The sequence below is a fragment of the Leguminivora glycinivorella genome, chromosome 21 (genome assembly GCF_023078275.1).
Source record: "Leguminivora glycinivorella isolate SPB_JAAS2020 chromosome 21, LegGlyc_1.1, whole genome shotgun sequence".
In the NCBI taxonomy this organism is placed as follows: Eukaryota; Metazoa; Arthropoda; class Insecta; order Lepidoptera; family Tortricidae; genus Leguminivora; species Leguminivora glycinivorella.
In genome coordinates, this window is record NC_062991.1 from 8,570,701 (window position 1) to 8,588,845 (window position 18,145).

At 42.6% G+C, this 18,145-nt stretch overlaps 1 protein-coding gene across 4 annotated transcripts in view; it reads right to left on the minus strand.

Moving 5' to 3' along the window:
• The window catches only part of LOC125237404 (ankyrin-3-like), a 311,117-nt gene that overhangs the window by 106,468 nt on the left and 186,504 nt on the right, over nucleotides 1-18,145 (minus strand). For 2 of the 4 annotated variants that reach the window (XM_048144440.1, XM_048144442.1), the window contains exons 3-15: nucleotides 16,963-17,065; nucleotides 16,366-16,559; nucleotides 14,860-15,015; nucleotides 14,318-14,519; nucleotides 13,334-13,458; nucleotides 12,413-12,559; nucleotides 11,547-11,676; nucleotides 9,968-10,167; nucleotides 8,580-8,733; nucleotides 7,464-7,697; nucleotides 5,806-5,904; nucleotides 4,508-4,636; nucleotides 1,512-1,710 (exon numbers count right to left, since the gene is read on the minus strand). In XM_048144440.1, the coding sequence (XP_048000397.1) occupies nucleotides 1,512-1,710; nucleotides 4,508-4,636; nucleotides 5,806-5,904; nucleotides 7,464-7,697; nucleotides 8,580-8,733; nucleotides 9,968-10,167; nucleotides 11,547-11,676; nucleotides 12,413-12,559; nucleotides 13,334-13,458; nucleotides 14,318-14,519; nucleotides 14,860-15,015; nucleotides 16,366-16,559; nucleotides 16,963-17,065 (2,072 nt within the window). Of the gene's footprint in view, nucleotides 1-1,511; nucleotides 1,711-4,507; nucleotides 4,637-5,805; nucleotides 5,905-7,463; nucleotides 7,698-8,579; nucleotides 8,734-9,967; nucleotides 10,168-11,546; nucleotides 11,677-12,264; nucleotides 12,355-12,412; nucleotides 12,560-13,333; nucleotides 13,459-14,317; nucleotides 14,520-14,859; nucleotides 15,016-16,032; nucleotides 16,095-16,365; nucleotides 16,560-16,962; nucleotides 17,066-18,145 lie in introns of those variants that run through there. The other 2 variants (XM_048144441.1, XM_048144443.1) reach the window with 2 other exon arrangements.

Genomic DNA, 18,145 nt, shown 5'->3' on the forward strand with positions numbered 1-18,145 from the left:
TTTTTTATTAAATAAAAAACACGATTTTCCTATTTCTATCATCAAAACATTAGCTGACGTACGGCCGTCAAACTAGTTTTCCATTGCGGCTTTAATTTGACGAGTCCGACTTGGCGTGCGTTTAAAACAAGCGATATAAAAATAGGCTATTCAAACTGTCGAGACAAAGTGAAGGTAGACGTTATTTTGTCCGTCGAACTCACGTCGAACTTAAGAATAGTGGTGCACCACGGAACTATATCGTCATGTAATCATATGCTGCGATTTCCTTATTCGATTTAAATCGATTTTGCGAAGCAGTGGAAATTATAATTATGTTTTTATATTGTTATGAAACTATACATATAAAGTACGAGTGAAAAGTAAATTTAACTTTAAAATAGGTTACAGTTACGGTATTAACGTTGAATTTGTGGTCGGCAGAAAAACAAATACAAACATAATACGCTCTATATTTATTATGAATAAAAATAACTCTAAAAATGTGTTAATGGTTAATTATATTTATATATTACTAAAAGTTGTAACAAATAACATGAGGATAATGCTGTGAGTACATGGTCGATTTTCTTAAAAATATTACGAAATATTAACTAGTATTAATACCTACCTACTAAAATCTTTGTTCCTGGCCTTAGGCAAATTATATACCTACTAGTGAATTGTTTGTCATCACACGAATACAGGTATATACTTACTTCATTTCCCAACGAAGATGAACATCCGATATTTTTAACTTCGGCGGGCATCCCGCACGCAACCTCCACAATCGATCGAATGGGTTACGCGGCGACAACGTTCCCATCACTAAAGTACACTCGTGACGTCATAGGCTCGACACAAAACGTTACACGCTCGGTTTCGCTGTTAATCGCCGAGCATTTTCCTTCTATCTTGATTTAGTTCTGTGGTGTGCCTCCTCATTATCGGCCAGTCGTGTTCAAATCAGTGAATTAAACTTACTCACGCTCTGCTCTCGCTGTAACGTCAGCGCCGCGCCGGCTTCAAAAAAACTTAGCCGACCGGCAGCCAAGAGGCTATTAGAACGGCTGTCTGGCCTTAAGAGGCGGCCCATTGCACTTAGATACTACCTTATCCTACTAACGATATTTCTCTCAATCTAACTATGATGGTGGATCTTACCCATGTTGAGCTCTCGCTGTGACGTCCTCAACAGCTGCCATAAGGGGGTCCATTGTACTGAGTTTGGTGTTTCTTTATCCTAGGTACTATATTAGTCTCAATCTATGATAGCCAGTGGATCTCACCCGTGTTGCGCCCTCGCTGTGACGTCAGCCCCCGCTTCGACCAACGCTCTGGCAGCCGCGTGGTGCCCGTGATGAGCGGCGGCGCGTACCCGTCTCGAATGCGCGCGCCGCACTGACCTCCAGCTGCTAATAGGGCTTTTAGGACGTCTGTCTGGCCTTTAGAAGTGGCCCATTGTACTTTTAGGTGTACTTTTATCCTAGTTACTATATTAGTCTCAATCTATGATAGCCAGTGGATCTTACCCATGTTGCGCCCTCGCTGTGACGTCAGCCCCCGCTTCGACCAGCGCTCTGGCAGCCGCGTGGTGCCCGTGATGAGCGGCCGCGTGCAGCGGCGTGTAGCCGTCTCGAGTGCGCGCGCCGCACTGACCTCCAGCTGCTAGTAGGGCTTTTAGGACCGCTGTCCGGCCTTCGGAAGCGGCTAAATGAACTGGAGTTAGACCTGAAATAAAAAAAAACAGCTAAAAATTCGAAATCATTAGACACTATGCTAGGGAAACTGAGCAAAAGACATCTCCAAATTATAACGGGGGTGTTACAGGGTCAAAGGAATTTTGGCCAAGGTGGGACACGCTGATTGTCGCATGTGTAGTGAAGAGGAAGAGACCGTCAGACATCTAATGAGTGTGTTACCTGGTGACAACGGACTTCGTGGCCATGGTCGAAAAGCCCCTGGATAGCTGAAGGATCTTAGGATCGTAGGGGGTATTTGCACAAAAGCTCCCGATGGGTCGAAGTGTATCCGTAAGGGCCCCCGCAGGTTTAATATAAGATAAGATGGATTATGATAGCTTTGCATTCTGAAACACTATCGTGAGGAGTCTACATTTTAACAAAAACAAAATTGCTGGCCGGAATATGGGCACACATCTCCTCGGAGTCTTCAAAGTCTTCTTGGGTCGCCATGTGATAGTAACACAATATGAACTCTTGACACAAATATATATTGAAGTCACTTATGTCGTGCTATACCCTATACGTCGGCATCGCCATATTGCACCTTTGACAGCAGCCCTCCTTTAAGACTTTACACCATAGCTGGGCATTAACCCGTTAATCCGTTAATTAACGAAGTTAACATTTCGATTAACGGATTAACTTTTAAGTTAACTTGAAAAAATGTTAACGGACTCGTTAACTTCCGTTAAATTTCTCCGAGTCCGTTAATCGTTAATCTAGTAGGGCACAGGCGCCATCTACGCTGCGAAAAACACGTTCTGAACGCTACTATAAAAGCCCGAAGTACGGCAAATCCTATGATTTGCCGGTAAATCCTAGGTTTTACCGATGTCGATTGCTAAAAGTCCGAAATATTACCTAAAAAAGTATTCTTCACGTGGATTTGCTTTTACTAACTTTGATTCGGTGAATCCTAAGCTTTACCATGGCGACTGTCGTAGTGATACTAGTGATAGGGCAGCAAATTCGAGCCCTATTTACGACCACATTCGCTTCCCTAGCCTCTACCGCCCAAAGTGCCACAACAGTCCCGTCACCGCCAGCATCTCTCCTGACACAGCTCTTGGCAGTAGCTCAGGCGATCACTGCCTTCCACGTGCAGCCTAGAGTTCAATAGGCTAGCTGTACTTCGGCCTTTTACAGAAATATAATACGTTAATAGTGGATACTGATGCAACTAAATATTTAAAGAAAAGTTCATTTTTTTTCACGTGTTAACGGATTAACGATTAACTTTAACTTACGTTAAATTTGTCGAAATGTATCGCTTTAACGATTAACGAAGTTAACTTTTTTAGTAACGGATTAGCGATTAACGAAGTTAACTATTTGATTAACGGTGCCCAGCTATGCTTTACACTAATGCCATACTGTAAACTTATGTCTTGGCAACTAACCCCCTTATTCATAAAAAAGTTAGTGAACTGGAATGTGAATTAAAAAGTGTTTTTTTATCCCTTTCTCACAAATACATAAGGCAACATGTCAGTAAGGGACAAAACAGTTTTTAGGGTTCCGTAGTCAACTAGGAACCCTTATAGTTTCGCCATGTGTGTCTGTCTGTCCGTCCGCCCGTCCGCGGATAATCTCAGTGACCGTTAGCATTAGAAAGCTGAAATTTGGTACCAAAATATGTATATCAATCACGCCGACAAAATGGTAAAATAAAAAGTGGAAAAAAAATGCTTTGTATGTATATCAATCACGCCGACAAAATGGTAAAATAAAAAGTGGAAAAAAAAATGCTTTGTTAGGGTACCCCCCCTACATGTAGTGGGGACTGATTTTTTTTTTTCATTCCAACCCCAACGTGTGATATTTTGTTGGATAGGTATTTAAAAATGAATAACGGTTTACTAATATCGTTTTTTGGTAATATTAATAATTTCGGATATAATCGCTGCTAAAGGAAAAAAAACTGTGTCCCCCCCTCTAACTTTTCAACCATATGTTTAAAAAATATGAAAAAAAATCACAAAAGTAGAACTTTATAAACACTTTTTAGGAAAATTGTTTTGAACTTGATAGGTTTAGTAGTTTTCGAGAAAAATACGGAAAACTACGGAACCCTACACTGAGCGTGGCCCGACACGCTCTTGGCCGGTTTTTAGGGTTCCGTAGCCAAAATGGCAAAAACGGAACCCTTATAGTTTCGTCATGTCCGTCTGTCCGTCTGTCCGTCTGTCCGTCTGTCACAGCCGATTTACTCGGAAACTATAAGTACTACAGTGATGAAATTTGATGGGAATATGTGTTGTATGAACCGCTACAAAATTATGACACTAAATAGTAAAAAAAATTGGGGGTGGGGCCCCCATACATGTAACTGAGGGATGAAAATTTTTTTTTTCGATGTACATACCCGTGTGGGGTATCAATGGAAAGGTCTTTTAAAATGATATAAAGTTTTCTAAAAAACATTTTTCTTAAAGTGAACGGTTTTTGAGATATCAGCTCTCAAAGTCGTAAAAAGTATGTCCCCCCCCCCTCTATTTTTATAACTACGGGGTATAAAATTCTAAAAAAAATAGAGGTGATGCATGCTAATTAACTCTTTCAACGATTTTTGGTTTGATCAAAGTATCTCTTATAGTTTTTGAGATAGGTTGATTTAACTGTAATTTTGGCAGGTGTATAAATTGACATAATAAGTTTATTATATTTGCTGCTACGGAACCCTTTGTGCGCGAGCCCGACTCGCACTTGGCCGGTTTTTTAACTAATCAGGTCAGCAATATATAACTATATATACCTAACCTAGAATCTGCTTAAAAACTTACCATTGTTAGCCGGTACGTTGACATCAGCCCCCCTTTCGATGAGCATCTCCACACAATCTTCATGCCCCTCTTGAGCTGCCATGTGTAATGGTGTGAACCCGGCTTTAGACTTCACGCTCGGGTCCGCGTCTGCGCAAAGATAAATATACTTTGTCACTTGTAAATTATTCAACTTACAAAAGAAAGGCGAAAGTATAACTGGTTAAAATAAATATAATGAAATAAGTCATTAAATATAGTATCGATATTATAAGCGACAATTATCGCATTCCTAATGACTCGATCATGTTTAACAAGTATCTAAATTGGAGTCACTGACAAACTCCGTCAAGCATTAAGCAAAAAGTTACATTTGTAAAGCAGCAATACTTTTCAATGAAGATTTTTTCTACTAATTTAGTAACCATATTTTTAACAGCTGAATAATACTCTGGCACAACCCTTTTGTCAATAGAAAAGAAGACAGTGCTGGCATCAGAAAATAATAGCACCTTACACAGTCCTTGCTCACGAGACCTGTGCACGAAGCAACCAAAAAAAATATAGAATGGAAAATTTAATGAATTAGGTCCGAATGCAAAGTAGTAGACCTATAAAATATTTGAATTTCGAGCATTTTTCTAGTGACACGGGTGTGTTTGAATTGAATGTATGAACAGAATGATCATATTATGTTGCATGATAGATCTGATATTCATGTGGTTAATATTTTATGTATTTTTAGGTTATACGTATGTAATAATGCAGTGCCCTAACAGGGTTTGTGATAAAAGTACTAGTATAGTATGAATTTTCTGAGATGCACTTTTCGCTTTTGCCCTAATCTGTTAAACAAAGGCCTTTGTTTCTATTATTCGCTGCGGTTAGCTCCCGTTTAAACGGCACGTGCTATAGTCTCAGTGTAGTTAAAAAGCAACTATCATGATAGCAATAAGGTTCAAATCCATAAAAAGCCCTTTTGGAGATAACACGTTATGTCATCTTCAAAAAAAGTTACCTGCACACTGCAAACTGTTTAATAAATTTGAACCTTATTGCTATCATGATAGTTGCTTTTTAACTACACTGAGACTTTAGCACGTGCTGTGGAAACGGGAGCTAACCACCGCGAATAATAGAAACAAAGGCTTTTGTTTAACAGATTAGGGCAAAACCGAAAAGTTCATCTCAGAAAATTCATACTATAGCAAATCGTTTTGACAATTCTTAAAAAGAAGCTGATTTGATCAGAACGAAAGTAGCCTATTCTAAGATAAAGTGCAATACAAAATCAACTCTATCCCACTACTAATACGTACCATGTTCGAGCAGCGCGAACGCGATGTCCGGATGGTTGTGCCGACACGCGATGTGGAGCGCCGAGTGGCCATTCTTCGCGAGTGAGTGCGGTGAGGCGCCTGCAAACGAATCTAGCTTACACTACCGTAGCGGCTGGCTGTGCGTAAGGGCGGGATTGCTTTGGACAACTTTAACCAGGCAGGCAAGCATGGTCGCGCGATAAATGATATAACGTCAGGCCGTCCTCTTCTATATGTAAGTGCGATAGGGACGCGCCGATGCGATAAAGTTTATCCAACCAGTGTGCTACTTACTCCCGCAGCAGTTGTTAAAAAAAAATATTTTTGAAACAACATTTCATTACTTTTTTTAGGGTTCCGTAGTCAACTAGGAACCCTTATAGTTTCGCCATGTCTGTCTGTCCGTCCGTCCGTCCGTCCGTCCGTCCGTCCGTCCGTCCGTCCGTCCGCGGATAATCTCAGTAACCGTTAGCACTAGAAAGCTGAAATTTGGTACCAATATGTATATTAATCACGCCAACAAAGTGCAAAAAAAAAATGAAAAAAAAATGTTTTATTAGGGTACCCCCCCTACATGTAAAGTGGGGGCTGATATTTTTTTTCATTCCAACCCCAACGTGTGATATATTGTTGGATAGGTATTTAAAAATGAATAAGGGTTTACTAAGATCATTTTTTGATAATATTAATATTTTCGGAAATAATCGCTCCTAAAGGAAAAAAAAGTGCGTCCCCCCCTCTAACTTTTGAACCATATGTTTAAAAAATATGAAAAAATCACAGAAGTAGAACTTTATAAAGACTTTCTAGGAAAATTGTTTTAAACTTGATAGGTTCAGTAGTTTTTGAGAAAAATACGGAAAACTACGGAACCCTACACTGAGCGTGGCCCGACACGCTCTTGGCAGGTTATTAGTTATTAGGGATTTGGTCAATATTCGATTTTCTCTCGATACCGAAGAGCTACTAAATGAACGAGACCCGTTTATAACCCGTGGGTGGCAAACAAGCATACCGCCTGGTAAGCCGTAGCCTGCGAACGTCTGCAACTCCAGAGAATTTTTGCCGAATCTCGAATACATGTATACGTGGCTTCAGCATTATGTATGTCTCGAAATATTATTTGAAGAGCATTTTGTTGAAATATAAAGATTACTAACTTTTGCCCGCGGCTTCGTTCGCGTTAGAAAGAGACAAAAAGTAGCCTATGTCACTCTCCATCTCATCAACTATCTCCACTTAAACAATCATGTCTATTCGTCGCTATGTTTTGCCGTGAAAGACGGACAAACAAACAGACACACACACTTTCTCATTTATAATATTAAGTATGGACGACGACTTGTTTATAACAAAAATATTTTAATGCTGTTTCTTTTTCTCTCTGGCTAAAGTTTTCAAAAACAGAATCCAACGAAACCTACTTACATTAAAGTACAGTACAACTTACAAATAGAGTAACTGAATGAGGAATATTAGCTTTGCGTAGCAATACTGAAGTATTATAGTGTATAGCACCATACATTAATTATATGTGTATATGTATGTGACAAATATCAGGCAAGAATCATTTGAATTACAAAATAGGGCGTCAGAATGCCTTTTTCAGTGTTCAGAAAGAACTTTATTTTCTTTGGAAATCCAACAGTCATACAAACCTTTATCCAACAAGAGCAACGCGATATCCGGATGTCCATAATACGTAGCCATATGCAGCGGTGTGATATGACTTTTGCCCGGCGCGTCAGGTTGAGCGCCCCTGGCGAGCAGGAGTCGCGCGACGCCAATGTCGCCATACTTCGCCGCGAGGTGCAGGGGTGTGAAACCTTTGCGGGTCTCGGCTTCTATTGGCGCGTTGTTGTCTAGGAGAATCGAGGCGACTTCTTCTTTGCCTGAAAATGGAGCATAGATTGATTCATTACATATGGCACCCGGGCAAATGGATTGTATTAAATATAATATGATAATGACCAACTAAATGCGGTACAAGTTACGTATACTAATAAAATAGTGAACTTACCCTGGAATTAGGTAACAGGTCTTACTTTTTAAGCCCATTAGAATGTTATCCTAAAGATTACGTTTGAAATGTTTGAAGATAGCAAAAAAGTTCTTTGGGTCTACTAATGCAATATACCTGAATAGATAACTGATAGAAGTAATGTCTATATAATTTTCTTGAATTACAAGATCTGCAGCCTATTTTAACCAATTTTTGACGTTTCAGTGCCTTACTGTAGAAATCTACAATCCTTTCTTTGTAACGCGCCAGTTATTGGCTGGTTCCAGTTTGCTTTGTTACTTACCACACTTTTATAAGAAAAAAGCTGGTATCCTGTACCTTCTTTAGCCGCAATGTTTAGCAGCGTATAGTGTAAAAGCTCGTATTCCGTACCCTCTTTAGCGGCGATGTGCAGCGTATAGTGAAAGGGCTCGTATTCCGTACCTTCTTTAGCCACAATGTGTAGCGACGTATTAGTAAAAAGGCTGGTATTTCGTACCTTCTTAAGCCGCAATGTTTAGCGGCATATAGTAAAAAGACTCGTATTACGTACCTTCTTTAGCCGCAATGTCTATTAGCACCGTATAGTGTAAAGTGTCGTATTCCGTACCCTCTTTAACGGCGATGGGCAGCGGCGTGTAGCAAAAAGGCTGGTATTCTGTACCTTCTTTAGTGGCGACGTGCAGCGGCATATAGTAAAAAGTCTCGTATTCCGTACCCTCTTTAGCGGCGGTGTGCAGCGGCGTGTAGTAAAAAGGCTGGTATTCCGTACCCTCTTTAGCGGCGATGTGCAGCGGCGTGTAGCGGTCCTTGGTGGCGGCGGCGACGTCGGCGCCGTGCTGCAGCAGCAGCGACGCGATGTCGCCGTGCCCGAGCCGCGCCGCCACATGCAGCGGCGTCTGCTCTTCGCGCGCTCGCGCTTCCACCTGGAAATAATAAAATTAAGTTTAATACATAGAAATGTATAAGCAGATTAAAATTTGGATAAAGACGACAACTTTCGTGCGGCATTTAACCGTTAAGACATGGACATCCGCCTACCGAGTGCAGTATTATAACATCATGAACCTTAGGCCTGATTTAGACGACGTGTGAATTCGCATGCGATTTTAGTTACATTGCGGGCTGTTGAGGTTACATACAATTTTGCACAGCCATCATATACCGCAATGTAATAAAACTCGTATGCGAGTTCTCGTACCGTCTAAATGGGCCCTTAGTGTCAATGTCAAGTTAGTATTTGACTGTAGTTGCGCGACTCAGTTCATGTCTTTGGTGGTCAATAACGTCAAGTCTAATGTAATAGTTTGACGCGAAAACACCTGAGATCGGTGTTCCTTTCCAAAACTAACTGAACACCGCCTAATACCTACAAAAGCAAAGAAATTGTAATGTTCTACTACCTAAATCACAATTGTTTTTAGAGAATACAAACTATCTTCATGTTACCCACACTATTACGTCTAGTGCGCCCTAGCCGCTAGATGTCAAAGCGTTTCTCCGCCTCCGCTAGTACTGTGGTGGCATTTTGCATACATTAGGTACCTTAGCGTTGTTCTGCAGCAGTACGCTCACGAGATCCGTCTGGTGCGCCCTAGCCACTATGTGTAACGGCGTTTCTAAACCTCCGCTCTCGCTGGTACTGTGGTGGCATATTGCATACATTACCTTAGCGTTGTTCCGCAGCAGCACGCGCACCAGATCCGTCTGGTGCGCCCTAGCCGCTATATATAAGGGCGTTTCTAAACCTCCGCTCACGCTGGTACTGTGGTGGCATGTTGCATACATTACCTTAGCGTTGTTCCGCAACAGCACGCGCACTAGATCCGTCTGGTGCGCCCTGGCCGCTAGATGTAAGGGCGTTTCTAAACCTCCGCTCTCGCTGGTACTGTGGTAGCATATTGCATACACTACCTTAGCGTTGTTCCGCAGCAGCACGCGCACCAGATCCGTCTGGTGCGCCCTAGCCGCTATATATAAGGGCGTTTCTAAACCTCCGCTCTCGCTGGTACTGTGGTGGCATATTGCATACATTACCTTAGCGTTGTTCCGCAGCAGCACGCGCACTAGATCCGTCTGGTGCGCCCTAGCCGCTATATATAAGGGCGTTTCTAAACCTCCGCTCTCGCTGGTACTGTGGTGGCATGTTGCATACATTACCTTAGCGTTGTTCCGCAGCAGCACGCGCACCAGATCCGTCTGGTGCGCCCTAGCCGCTAGGTGTAATGGCGTTTCTCCGCGCGCGGTACAGGCGTCCGCTTCCGCGCCCGCTCCGACCAGCACTAAGGCGATGTTCATGCAGCCCATGAACGAGGCCACGTGGAGGGGAGTTAGGCCGGATTCTGTGGTCGCCGATTTGCCTGGAAACAGGGACAAGTTTCGTTCTATCAAAGAGGATCAAGTATTATAGAGAGTTACTGTCAACGTAAAATATGTAATTACAGTGCATAGACTGCCATCTCTCGGCACAAGCTTAAAATTTTTTGAACCTCAGTTTTGACAATTTGGCCCATATTCTGAGCTTGAAATGTGATAAAATGTCAAATATTGATATTAGCGCCATCTAGCCGAGCGTCCCCCAAAGGTGTAACTTCATCTAAGCCACCGTGCCTATTTCTATATGGTTCTGAGGTACGTTTTTTCTTAGACTGTAGCTGTCTATACGCAGTTACATATGTCTTTGGTTTTATTAACTCCACAAAAATAACGTCAAAGATTCCGTAGTCTTGGATTTCTTGTAGGATGATAGGACAGATAAAAAAGAGTATTCAAATGGAAATAGGTACATAATAATAGTTACTCACTGGCACCATATTTGAGCAGCAACTCAACTACCTTCAGCCTATTATTCTAGCAGGCGATGTGTAAAGGAGTAAAACCATTCAGAACTCTAGCGCCTGCGTTCCTATCATCTTGTATTATTTATTATAGTTCTTTCTTACTAGAGAACAGGTAAGTATACTCACTGGCGCCATATTTGAGCAGCAGCTCAACGACCTTGAGCCTGTTCTTCTTGCAGGCGATGCGTAAAGGAGTGAAACCGTTCAGAATAGCGCCTGCGTTCCTATCATCTTATCTATAGGTCTTTCTTAATAGAGAATAGGTAAGTTTACTCACTGGCACCATATTTGAGCAGCAACTCAACTACCTTCAGCCTATTATTCTTGCAGGCGATGTGTAAAGGAGTGAAACCGTTCAGAATAGCGCCTGCGTTCCTATCATCTTGTCTATAGTTCTTTCTTACTAGAGAGCAGGTAAGTTTACTCACTGGCACCATATTTGGAGCAGCAACTCAACTACCTTCAGCCTATTATTCTTGCAGGCGATGTGTAAAGGAGTGAAACCATTCAGAATTCTAGCGCCTGCGATCCTATCATATTGTATTATTTATTATAGTTATTTCTTACTAGAGAACAGGTAAGTATACTCACTGGCACCATATTTGAGCAGCAACTCAACTACCTTCAACCTATTATTCTTGCAGGCGATGTATAAAGGAGGGAAATCGTTCAGAATTCTAGCGCCTGCGTTTCTATCATCTTGTCTATAGTTCTTTCTTACTAGAGAGCAGGTAAGTTTACTCACTGGCACCATATTTGAGCAGCAACTCAACTACCTTCAGCCTATTATTCTTGCAGGCGATGTGTAAAGGAGTGAAACAGTTCAGAACTCTAGCGCCTGCGTTCCTATCATCTTGTCTATAGTTCTTTCTTACTGGAGAACAGGTAAGTATACTCACTGGCGCCATATTTGAGCAGCAGCTCAACGACCTTGAGCCTGTTCTTCTTGCAGGCGATGTGTAGCGGAGTGAAGCCGTTCAATGCTCTGGCGTTGGCGTCTGCGTTTCTGTCGAGAAGCAGCTTGGCTACCTGTGAACAGAAATATACTCAAATTTAGTAAGTCATAATTTCTCTTGATAGCGTGGGTTCCTAAAATATTAAATTTCAGCATGTCAATGTGCTCTTTTTTTATTAGCTTGCTTTAGTGTCCCACTGCTGGGCAAAAGCCTCCCCTTTCATCCTCCACTCGACCCTATCACTCGCACTTTCCCACTAGTTCCGATTAAAATATTCCATTTTTTTTGTGCCCTTACTTCGAGTTAATGCTAATCTTTCTTTCTTCGAAGATGGTTTCGAGGAGGCACAAATAATTTTACGTTTGTGACGCTTCAGTTTCAGTAGTACACAATGTAATATACAGAAACGCATGCGAGATCTCGTGCTGTCCTACCCCCAACCCCTCATTCATAAAAAAGTTACTGAACTGATTAGTTATAAGGTGTTTTGTCCCTTTCTCACCAATTCATAAGTCAACATGACAGGTTATTACCTAATTCTGGTTTATAAAGCGTTTATGAATATCACCAAAAGCCTTTTGGAGTGCTTTTTCCTTCTTTCTTCAGTTATTAGGTATCTAATAGTATCTTTTTAGTTATATCTTATCATAAATCTACTTACTTTGACGTGTCCACAGTGAGCGGCGACGTGTAAAGCCGTCAGGTAGTCTACGGTGACGTCATCGATGGGCGCGCCCTCTGTGAGGAGGACCTTCGCCGTCTCCACGTGTTCGTGGTTATTATGCAATTCTTATCATAAATCTACTTACTTTGACGTGTCCACAGTGAGCGGCGACGTGTAAAGCCGTCAGGTAGTCTACGGTGACGTCATCGATGGGGGCGCCCTCTGTAAGGAGGACCTTCGCCGTCTCCACGTGTTCGCCCTGGACGGACATGTGGAGAGGCGTTAGCCCGTTCTGAAAACAAATATAACATTATCGTTACCTACAAAGTATAAATAATTGAATTATTTGAACCCTTTTAACCTGCGCTGTGAGTAGAGCGATTTAACTTGACTTAAAAACAACTTCACTACTTACATGAAACATTACTACTACATTCTAAAGTACTACACCTACTATAAGTAATAGAATCTTTCAAACACGAAGAATACCTACGGCTAAAGGTGTCATCTCTATGCAAATGACAAGTCTCCCAAAACTGTATTTAAATATTCGAGACACTAAGAAATTTCGGAGAGTTAATTAACGTAGCCGCGCCCCTTCTAGCAGATGAAAACCCAGAGAAATTGTGGCATGAATGACTCACGCTTTACAGTTCATGGCACCAAACAAAGAGCTCCCGTTCTGCCTTCTACATTCTACAGCCTATTTATTTATTTATTTAAACTTTATTGCACAACTAAAGAAACATGTACAAATGGCGGACTTAATGCCAAAAGGCATTCTCTACCAGTCAACCATTAGGTTAAACAGAGACATATATGTTGGCGCAGGAGAAATAATAGCTAACAGAGACAAATATAATCGTGACATCAAACATAAATTTACTAAACTTAGGTTGAATACTAATAAATGAACGCTCCAAAAAGATAAGACTTACAAGGGCGGATCCAGCTTCGGACTCGGCTTGGGGTCACGTGGTCAATTTGTATGACCAAGCTAGGCTTCAGAGGGGAGTCATAACCCCCAAGACCCCTTCCCCTGGATCCTCGCCTGTAGCTAATTTACCTTAGTTTTGCTCGTGATGGGGGCGCCGTGTTGTAACAGTCGCGACACGACATTGCTGTGTCCGGAGCGCGCGGCGCAGTGCAACGGTGTAAGGCCGTCTCTCGTAACAGCGGCTATGTTTGCACCTGAACATTATATAATATATTTTTAAAAATTAAATCAGCTTTTATATAACATCTAGTTGTCTAATTTTTCTGAACGGTCCGAGTACCAGCTAATACGACCACACAAGCACCACGGACCGGCGAATACGAGTAGATTTGGTAAAACCAGTTTGCCAAACATATTTCTGATTCTGACACTGTATTTTTCAGAATTGGAAGATTCATAAGTGTTGGACAATGAGACCCATCTCAACGCCAAAACGAAGATGTGGTCAAGCCGAATAACTAAACAAATGACAAGAAGTCAAAAGATTCATATATCTGGAACACTATTCAGATACTATTCTTACCATTCTCTACCAGTAGATCGAAAACGGCAGGCGGCGTAGGCGAGAGGCTGGCAACCTGTCACTGCAATGCAACAGTTCCGTTTTCTTTCAACCCCTTATTTGCCAAGAGCGGCACTGAAACTAGAGTAGTTTCATGTGTTCTGCCTACCCCTTCATGGGACACAGGCGTATATGTATGTAAGTCGACCATAGCAAGCTGTCCCCACTTGCTAGCAACATGTAAAGGGATATTATGCTTAAATTATCTGCCTGAATTTGCGCCGGCGGCGAGTAAAGCCATGGCCACACTAACGTTTGCGCATAACTATCTTTAAAGGTTTCAACGACTGTTTGGGATTTTGTTTACCATTTTCTACCAGTAGGTCGACATAGCCAGCTGTCCCCACTTGCTAGCAACATGCAGTGGTGTGATATTGCTCTTTCTGAGTCAGCGGCGGCGCGTAAAGCCTTGGCAACACCGACGTTTCCATAGTGTCTCTTCTCTAACTATATAATGGTCTTTTTAAACGGTTACTTGGGACTATCCTTACCATTTTCTACAAGTAGATCGACCATGGCAAGCTGTCCCCACTTGCTGGCAACATGCAGTGGTGTAATATTATGTTTAGCGGCTCTGCCTGAGTCGGCGCCGGCGGCGAGTAAAGCCTTGGCCACACCGACGTTTCCATAGTGCGCGGCAATGTGTAGCGGTGTGAATCCGGACTTGGAACAGGCGTCGGGGTTATGTTCGTTCTGGAATAAAAAACAAAAAAATAGTTAGTTCATTTTTCACCCCATTTCATAGCGCAAAGGATATACCTCAGAAGGTAACTCATTCCTCAACTTGCACAGGTAACTCATTCCTCAACTTGCGCACTTTGCCATTTGTGTTTGACTTCAGTAACTCCGCTGCTATGAGATGATATTCATAGCTTCGAGAGTAGACTTACTTTTAGCAATAATGTAGCAGCCTGAGGTTAGCAGCCTTAACGTCGTTCTTCTTAGCGGCAATGAGCAGAGCGGGCAAACGCTTTTTGCCTTTCACATCTGATCTGATAGTATGAAACGACGCAACAGCTTTAAGTAAACCTACTTCTAGCAATAATGTAGCAGCCTTGACATCGTTCTTCTTAGCAGCAATGTGCAGGGCGGGCAAACGCACTTTGCCTCTGGTGTCTGATTCGAGTAGTTCGGCTACCACGCGGTCGTGCCCCTGCTGCATGGCCACAGCTAAGGGGGTGAAGCCATCCTGGAAAATACAAAAACATACTTTAAAAAATGCCTTGTTAAAAATATCCAAAGAAAAATTTAATAGCAAGTTATAAGAAGCGTAGAAAATTCACAGAAGTCCTTGTCCTTGTTGTGAATTGACTCTCAAATTTTATTGGGTTGGTATTTTAGTTACAGTCGAAGATATTTTAGCTTAGCGATTTAAACAAAAGCAATACCTACAGGTGCTTCAGAAAACCAGCATGGTTTTCTTGTGTGGTCATAGCGGAGTTAACCTAGGGGCATGTGCTTTGGCGCCTTGTTGCTAGGCTATTGATAGACACTCACCTCAGTGGCTAGAGTCTGACTAGCGCCCGAATGGAGAAGCATCTTCACACAGCCAGCGTGGTTCTCCTGAGCTGCCATGTATAAAGGAGTGAAGCCAGCAGCAGACTGGGCATCTGCCTTGGCAAACAAGGCTACTGGTAGGCACTCACCTCAGTGGCTAGAGTCTGACTTAGCGCCCACAGCTAACAGCATTTTCACACAGCCAGCGTGGTTCTCCCGAGCTGCCATGTATAAAGGAGTGAAGCCAGCAGCAGACTGGGCATCTGCCTTAGCAAGCAAGGCTACTGGTAGGCACTCACCTCAGTGGCTCGAGTCTGACTAGCGCCCGCAGCTAACAGTATTTTCAAACAGCCAGCGTGGTTCTCCTGAGCTACCATGTATAAAGGAGTGAAGCCAGCAGCAGACTGGGAATCTGCCTTAGCACCCAGCACTGGTAGACTGCCTCTGACTAGCACCAGCAGCTAACAGCATTTTCAAACAGCCACCGTGGTTCTCCTGAGCTGCCATGTATAACGGAGTGAAGCCAGCAGCAGACTGGGCATCTGCTACTGGTAGGCACTCACCTCAGTGGCTAGAGTCTGACTAGCGCCCGCAGCTAACAGTATTTTCAAACAGCCAGCGTGGTTCTCCTGAGCTGCCATGTATAAAGGAGTGAAGCCAGCAGCAGACTGGGAATCTGCCTTAGCACCCAGCACTGGTAGACACTTACCTCAGTGGCTAGCGTCTGACTAGCACCAGCAGCTAACAGCATTTTCAAACAGCCAGCGTGGTTCTTCTGAGCTGCCATGTATAACGGAGTGAAGCCAGCAGCAGACTGGGCATCTGCCTTAGCAAGCAAGGCTACTGGTAGGCACTCACCTCAGTGGCTAGAGTCTGACTAGCGCCCGCAGCTAACAGCATTTTCAAACAGCCAGCGTGGTTCTCCTGAGCTGCCATGTATCTTTATACATGGCAGCTCAGGAGAACCACGCTGGCTAAACCGGTAAGTGAAGCCAGCAGCAGACTGGGCATCTGGCAAGCAAGGCTAATAAAAGAAACTCACCTCAGTGGCTAGAGTCTGACTAGCGCCAGCAGCTAGCAGCATCTTCACACAGCCAGCGTGGTTCTCCTGAGCTGCCATGTACAAAGGTGTGAAGCCGGCAGCAGACTGGGCATCTGCTTTGGCGCCAGCGCCAAGCAGCGCCCGCGCTACCGGCTCCTGACCCGCTAGACATGCTATGTGTAGGGCTGTGTTGCCTGGAATTGAGAAAGTCCAATGTTAATTTCTGTTCTGTAAGACTATTCGATTTTACTACAGATTACAATAAGACAAGGGAATGTACAAGTTTCTAATGGGTTGGCAACGCGCATGTGACACTTGTAGTATAATAAAAAAATGTGACAGACGGACAGAGTCGCATCATAAGGGTTTGAAGATTGTATAGAAAAAAAAAAGACTATAAACTTTGGCAAGCGCCGAGCCGATGGAAAGTGGTTGACTTTTGCCTTGGGCTCCTTGCTTTTGGAATAGGATAGGTACTTTGTGTAGGGCTGAGTTGCTTATTACATTACAGTCTAGAAGTGTTCTTAATATAAGTAAATTAAGTAATGCAAGGTTTCGTCTTTAGCAAAGAAAAATAGAAAGAAATCCGCAAATAACCTTTCTTTGTCGCTGCGTCCACGATGGCTCCTCGTTTGAGGAGCTCTTCGACGACTGCGATATGGCCATCTTTAGCTGCCAAATGAAGTGCATTCAAGCCATTCTGTAACAATACGAAATTATTCATCAGTGAATGTAGCAAAAAAACGCATTAATATATAAATTCGTAAGTATTTAATGAGAAGACAAACTGACATTTTATCACGTAAGATTAGCTATATTTGATGTACTCCGTACCTATAGGACGGTTGAAATGTCGATGGCAACACTTCATTGCGAGATTAAAACAACTTATTTTTTAAATACTACTAAAGCCATCTTTTAAGCTGAATCAGGGGCGGCTCACTCCGCGATTCTATCGCCGCGCTACAAGTACATGCTGGCGACCGCGAGTTCGCGGCCTAATCAGGGGTGGCGCGCGTTTTCACGGAACTCACGTTCGCACTTTCTATTGTTACTTTACGTCGCGAGTTTTTCTTAAGGTTCTTTTTAAGTGAATGGCTTATAATGCTTAGTTAAATAAACATCATGAATAAAATAGGACATCTACTATTGATTAAGTCCCACGGAAAAGTTCAATAAAGCTTGTGATGTTGGGACTTCAACAAAAATATATAAATACTGTACATGTATATACCTAGAAACCACCCAAGTCTTGAATATAATAACATTTTATCTGAGTATTAAATCGTTTTAATTCATAGGTAACCCTATGACCGGACGCCGCGCACGTGCGGCTCGTTTCTTTGTTAGAATTTTGTAGGCATTTAAAAAGCGGCATTTCGCGAACATCAAAGCAGTGGACCTTCTGTACTTGTACTATTATATATTCTGTGGCTGAATAAAGAACCTTTGGGCCTGGCGTGTCATCACCACAATCACCATTCTCTTGCCCTTATCCCAGTCAGTTCGCGCAGATACCTATGCTGCTTCTTCTTATGCTGCCTCCCTCTTCCATACATCTCTATCATCCGTCATCTCATCAACATATGAAATATCGATGCAATATGACTCTGAGAAACTCAGATTATGCGGAGGTATTTTATTCCTTCAATAAATATCAAATTGTGCTATTGGCTTTCTTTTATCCGGATTTCGAAAGGGAGACATGAATTTAACCTTATGAGAATATTGTGAGATACTTAAACAAAAGTAAAGTACATCGGGGCAAATCTCGACTGGG